Below are 6,889 nucleotides of genomic sequence, written 5' to 3' on the forward strand. Positions count from 1 at the left end.
CTATTGAGTGGTCTCTGCGATAGAAGGAGCTATTGAGTGGTCTCTGCGATAGAAGGAGCTATTGAGTGGTCTCTGCGATAGAAGGAGCTATTGAGTGGTCTAGGCTCTAGAAGGAGCTATTGGGTGGTCTAGGCTCTAGAAGGAGCTATTGAGTGGTCTAGGCTCTAGAAGGAGCTATTGTGTGGTCTAGGCTCTAGAAGGATCTATTGAGTGGTCTAGGCTCTAGAAGGATCTATTGAGTGGTCTAGGCTCTAGAAGAATCTATTGAGTGGTCTAGGCTTTAGAAGGATCTATTGAGTGGTCTAGGCTCTAGAAGAATCTATTGAGTGGTCTAGGCTTTAGAAGGATCTATTGTGTGGTCTAGGCTCTGGCTGTGTCTGTCATAGCTGAGGAGCATAGCTGACTGTATGGCAGCATGGCTGACTGTGTAGCTGACTGTATAACAGTAAAGCTGACTGTATAACAGTATAGCTGACTGTGTGGCGGAATGTATAGCAGTATAGCTGACTGTAAAGCTGACTGTGTAACAGTATAGCTGACTATAAAGCTGACTGTGTGGCGGAATGTATAGCAGTATAGCTGACTGTAAAGCTGACTGTGTAACAGTATAGCTGACTATAAAGCTGACTGTGTGGCGGAATGTATAGCAGTATAGCTGACTGTAAAGCTGACTGTGTAACAGTATAGCTGACTATAAAGCTGACTGTATAACAGTAAAGCTGACTGTATAACAGTATAGCTGACTGTAAAGCTGACTGTATAACAGTATAGCTGACTAAAGCTGACTGTATAACAGTATAGCTGACTAAAGCTGACTGTATAACAGTATAGCTGACTGTGTGGCTGACTGTACAGCAGTGTGGCTGACTGTATAGCAGTATAGCTGACTGTATAACAGTATAGCTGACTGTGTGGCTGACTATACAGCAGTGTGGCTGACTGTATAGCAGTATAGCTGACTGTATAACAGTATAGCTGACTGTGTGGCTGACTGTATAGCGCTATGGCTGACTGTGTAGCAGTATGGCTGACTGTATAGCGCTATGGCTGACTGTATAGCGGTATGGCTGACTGTATGGCTGACTGTATAGCTGACTGTATAGCGCTATGGCTGACTGTATAGCGCTATGGCTGACTGTATAGCGCTATGGCTGACTGTACAGCGCTATGGCTGACTGTACAGCGCTATGGCTGACTGTACAATGGTATGGCTGACTGTATAGCTGACTGTATAGCAGTATGGCTGACTGTATAGCAGTATGGCTGACTGTATAGCGCTATGGCTGACTGTATAGCGCTATGGCTGACTGTAGAGCTGACTGTATAGCGGTATGGCTGACTGTATAGCGGTATGGCTGACTGTATAGCAGTATGGCTACCTGTATAGCAGTATGGCTGACTGTATAGCAGTATGGCTGACTGTATAGCTGACTGTATAGCAGTATGGCTGACTGTATAGCGCTATGGCTGACTGTATAGCGCTATGGCTGACTGTATAGCGCTATGGCTGACTGTAGAGCTGACTGTATAGCGGTATGGCTGACTGTATAGCGGTATGGCTGACTGTATAGCTGACTGTATAGCGGTATGGCTGACTGTATAGCGGTATGGCTGACTGTATAGCGGTATGGCTGACTGTATAGCGGTATGGCTGACTGTATAGCGGTATGGCTGACTGTATAGCGCTATGGCTGACTGTATAGCGCTATGGCTGACTGTATAGCGCTATGGCTGACTGTATAGCGCTATGGCTGACTGTAGAGCTGACTGTATAGCGGTATGGCTGACTAGAGCTGACTGTATAGCGGTATGGCTGCCTGTATAGCGGGGTATGGCTGACTGTATAGCGGTATGGCTGGCTGTATAGCGGTTTGGCTGACTGTATAGCAGTATGGCTGACTGTATAGCTGACTGCATAGCAGTATGGCTGACTGTATAGCGCTATGGCTGACTGTAGAGCTGACTGTATAGCGGTATGGCTGACTGTATAGCGGTATGGCTGACTGTATAGCGGTATGGCTGACTGTATGACTGTATAGCGGTATGGCTGACTGTATAGCGGTATGGCTGACTGTATAGCAGTATGGCTGACTGTATAGCAGTATGGCTGACTGTATAGCGCTATGGCTGACTGTATAGCGCTATGGCTGACTGTATAGCGCTATGGCTGACTGTATAGCGCTATGGCTGACTGTATAGCGCTATGGCTGACTGTATAGCGCTATGGCTGACTGTATAGCGCTATGGCTGACTGTATAGCGCTATGGCTGACTGTAGAGCTGACTGTATAGCGGTATGGCTGCCTGTATAGCGGGGTATGGCTGACTGTATAGCGGTATGGCTGGCTGTATAGCGGTATGGCTGGCTGTATAGCGGTATGGCTGACTGTATAGCGGTATGGCTGGCTGTATAGCGGTATGGCTGACTGTATAGCAGTATGGCTGACTGTATAGCGCTATGGCTGACTGCATAGCGCTATGGCTGACTGCATAGCGCTATGGCTGACTGCATAGCGCTATGGCTGACTGCATAGCGCTATGGCTGACTGCATAGCGCTATGGCTGACTGCATAGCGCTATGGCTGACTGCATAGCGCTATGGCTGACTGCATAGCGCTATGGCTGACTGCATAGCGGCTGACTGTATGGCTGACTGTATAGCGGTATGGCTGACTGTATAGCGCTATGGCTGACTGCATAGCGGTATGGCTGACTGCATAGCGGTATGGCTGACTGCATAGCGGTATGGCTGACTGCATAGCGGTATGGCTGACTGCATAGCGGTATGGCTGACTGCATAGCGGTATGGCTGACTGCATAGCGGTATGGCTGACTGCATAGCGGTTTGGCTGACTGCATAGCTGACTGTATAGCAGTATGGCTGACTGTATAACGGTATGGCTGACTGTATAGCAGTATGGCTGACTGTATAACGGTATGGCTGACTGTATAGCAGTATGTGTGTGTGACGGTCTGTGTGTGTCCCTCTCATCTCTCTCTTTCAGCCTTATGTCGGGTCCTACTGCCTCCTGCGTCATGACCAGCAGCAGCAGCGTCAGATCTACCCCCTGCTCAACCCCTTGCACCCCGCGCCGCCTCAGCCTGGCAGCCGAGTCCTTCACCAACCTGAGAGACTCCACCAAGACCATGAGCACTAGTGGAGGTCTGGTGCGGCTCCTCCAGGAGCGAGGCATCTCTGCAGCAGTCTACAACCCTCAGAGCTGGGACCGGGCAGACTGTAGCACCTCCATCCCCACTGGGGGGGTACCGTCGCTTCTACCGCCGCGGCCCCCTGACACCCTACCCTCCACGCCGCCCAACTCCCCAACCCACCGCTCCCTCTGTGCCAAACCCAGCAGCCCCGTGGGCCCCTTCGAACTCAGTCCCAGCGCCCCGCCCTATGACAACTTCCTGGCATCGAAGCCGGCCAGCTCCATCCTGAAGGAGGTGAGGGCAGAGGCCCAGAGCAGTGAGTCAGCAGACAGGGAGTGTCAGACTGACGTCAGCGTCCACAATCTGAAGCTGGTGGACAAGCTGAAGCGCTTCAGCGTGGTTGGGGCCGGCCCCTCTTTATCAGGGGCCACGGGGCCCACCATGCTGGGGCCCCTCAGCAGCCTCCACCGCCCTTCCCACTTCTGCCCTTCTGTGGTGACCAGTCCCATAGGGGGCCTCGGCCCCGCTCTGAACACAGGCATCCGCCGTAACCGCAGCTACCCGGCCATGGTAGGAGCCGGCATGGCTATGAAGGGCCCGGGGCCCCACAGCCCCACAGACATGCTCCTGGCTTCTTCCTCCAAACTCCCCAGACAGACTAGTCTCAATGATGGGTGAATGAATGTTGACTTTTCTCTTCTGTCTGTCACCTGTCAGATGAGTTGGATGTATATATATCTGCTGTATGAGTCCCCGGTCTGTGACAAATCAACTCTGTGCCTGAAAGAGATGCCCTTTCTTTTTACAGTGCATTTTGTATCAATGCTAATTATTTTGTCTTCCTTTCTTTCTTTCTCTATTCTGTCTCTCTCTCCTCTCCTCTCTCTTCTCTCCTGTCCTCTCTTTCTCGCTCTTCTCTCCTCTCCTCTCTTTCTCTATTGTCTCTCTCTCCTCTCCTGTCCTCTTTCTCTATTGTCTCTCTCTCCTCTCCTGTCCTCTTTCTCTATTCTGTCTCGCTCTCTCTTCTCTCCTGTCCTCTTTCTCTATTGTCTCTCCTCTCCTCTCTTTCTCTATTCTGTCTCTCTCTCCTCTCCTCTCTTTCTCTCTTCTCTCCTGTCCTCTCTTTCTCTATTGTCTCTCTCTCCTCTCCTGTCCTCTTTCTCTATTCTGTCTCGCTCTCTCTTCTCTCCTGTCCTCTTTCTCTATTCTGTCTCTCCTCTCCTCTCTTTCTCTATTCTCTCTCTCTCCTCTCCTGTCCTCTTTCTCTATTCTGTCTCTCCTCTCCTGTCCTCTTTCTCTATTCTGTCTCTCCTCCTCGCTTTCTCTATTCTCTCTCCTGTCCTCTTTCTCTATTCTGTCTCTCTCTCCTCTCTTTCTCTGTCCTCTTTTCTCTCTGCTTACAAGCCTCAGTAAATAGTACCATGATGTGTTATTGTTTTATTGTTGATTGGCCCTGCAGATCGGTAGGCTGAAGAAGATGTACTGTAGCACCTGTTATCTGTTTAGGAAACGGAGCGCTTCCAAGCCCAGGTAAACTCATATTAAAAATCTATTTATTTTATTCCCAGGTCTAAACGTATACATGTGGAGATAAAACACTCTCTTCCTGTTAATTAGCTAATGAGTGACAAGCAGTACCAACGAACGCACCTTAAGTAGTATTTAAGGGTGTTCAGTGACATCATGACAATATGCACATAACTAAGACCTTTATTGAGGAAATGAAATGTTGGAGGTACAGTATTCATACTACTAGCTAGCACAATACTGGGCAACAACACATGTTATTCACCTCAAAGTTGATCCAAATAAAGAGTGGGAAGGAGCCACACTTGAAGCTAAGAGGGATGCATGGATGTTTGCCGTGAATGAATAGGCTATGGTTTGAACTTGGATACATTGTAACAGACCAACATGATTTATAGACATGTGTGTGCAGTGCGAGTATGTGAGCGTGTGTGTGTGTGTGTGTGTGTGTGTGTGTGTGTATAAAGTTGTTGAAAGATTTACCTATAGGCCTAGATAGTCTAAGAAAGGCTTGAGTCATTTGGTTAAGGTGATAATCAGATATACAGGACATTTCAACCAGAGCCCACTAACTGCTGTCTCCCAATACAAAAGGTGTGTAGAAGAGTTCTCTGGGAGGGACGCGGTTGACTTTTATGAGAGAAACATTATACAAGTTAGATTTTTCTTCTGACTTTCATCTTTCTGGTAACAAGCTTTGGTGACTGAACTGTTAGCTTTAAACTAAAGCCACTGTACTGTAAATGAAGTTGAGGAACGGAGAGATGGAGGGAATACGTCCTAGTGCCTCATACTTTACATAGTTCCATTGTTGTTGGACTGACTGATCTGTCTGCTTCCTCCCTGGTATGAGCAGACAACTGCTTTGTGTTCTGAGGATATCCTCCTCGTACGAGTTTTAACTTGAACTGCAGAGAAGATAAGCTCTCGTTACATCTTGGATAGATGCAGTAAATGTGTTGAAATAAAGAAGAAACGCCTATTATTTATCATTAACTTCTGACAAAAGTAGAGAATCGTCCTTGCTGACATTGTGTGTAACTTGAATAGCCTTTGAATGTATTGATTAACAGCAGAAAATATGATGTCCAAATGTGTCTGTTGATTTAAATGATGGTTTTACTGCATTTCAACCACAAAGGGAATTATTATTATACTACTTGTACATTGTAAATGGTATGTATGCAATGAATTTAGCCATGTTAACTATTTTTTAATAAACTAGAATATATATAGATATATAAGGGACAAAAATGTTGTTCAGGCCATGAAGTGGTCAGAACACTGGTTTAAAAACAAGGGTTTTGTGTTCCGGAATTTCAAGAGCACCAATTTGCAAAAAAAAAGGCTATTATCAATAAAACAATTGATATGACCTGCTTGCTTTCATGTCTTTTATTTATCTGTCTATGTAGTGTTGGAGTTCACTACAGACAAAATAATAACATCGTGTTTGGAGCACAAATCACCAGAAATCCTCATGATAATGAAGCGTTTATGAAGACATGTACTTGACAACTGTTGTTTCATGGTGTTTCACCAGACTGGTGCCCACACAGCTTTATGAGGACAATATGGACCGAGCTACAACACGTGTTCACAAGGGAAAGATCTTGGCCTCCGTTTCATGCAATTAGATGACTATTTGAGAATTTCAGTGTTGTTGGAACCAAGTGCATTGTGTTGCGGGTCCATTACTACAGACAGCAGCAGAAATAAACCCACTACTCATTCAGCTGTTCCCCTAAGTGCTCTTTCAGTGCCCTTTTCTCCATGTTCAAGGAAGTCCTCTCTTTTGTTTGTAATTAGTGGGAACATCTGGTATGATCACACATCCACTTGAACAACAAGCCACTTGATATTCACAGATGGATAAAACGTAGCAGGTAGCCTCATGGTTAAGGCATTGGGTCAGTAGCTGAAAGATTGCTGGTTCGAATACCGGAGCCGACAAGGTGAAATAAATCATCTGTCACTGTGCCCTTGAGCAAGGCACTTAACCCTAATTGCTCCAGGGGTGCTGTACAATGGTGATAATGGCCATGATTCCACTCCCTTCAGGTGTTTTAGGGAGAGTTGGAATATGCAATTATTTATGTTGATTTGTTTTTGCATTATTATATGGTTGTTCAATGAAATATGCTGGAGCTCTTGTTCTATTCAACATATTCACATTTTCTTAGTGATATTTTTAGTGTCTTACAAACCAA

At 46.5% G+C, this 6,889-nt stretch overlaps 1 protein-coding gene across 8 annotated transcripts in view; it reads left to right on the forward strand.

Annotated features, from left to right (window-relative positions):
* Nucleotides 1–4,032, forward strand: part of LOC110510956 (trafficking kinesin-binding protein 1) — a 66,415-nt gene extending 62,383 nt beyond the window's left edge. For 5 of the 8 annotated variants that reach the window (XM_036966224.1, XM_036966207.1, XM_036966219.1 and 2 more), the window contains one exon: nucleotides 3,005–4,032. In XM_036966224.1, coding sequence (XP_036822119.1) covers nucleotides 3,005–3,830 — 826 coding nt within the window. In that variant the 3' untranslated portion in view covers nucleotides 3,831–4,032. The remainder of the gene's footprint in view (nucleotides 1–3,004) is intronic. The other 3 variants (XM_036966252.1, XM_036966239.1, XM_036966248.1) reach the window with 3 other exon arrangements.
* Nucleotides 4,033–6,889: the final 2,857 nt, after the last annotated feature.

This window comes from Oncorhynchus mykiss, chromosome 3, assembly GCF_013265735.2.
Source record: "Oncorhynchus mykiss isolate Arlee chromosome 3, USDA_OmykA_1.1, whole genome shotgun sequence".
NCBI classification, from domain to species: Eukaryota; Metazoa; Chordata; class Actinopteri; order Salmoniformes; family Salmonidae; genus Oncorhynchus; species Oncorhynchus mykiss.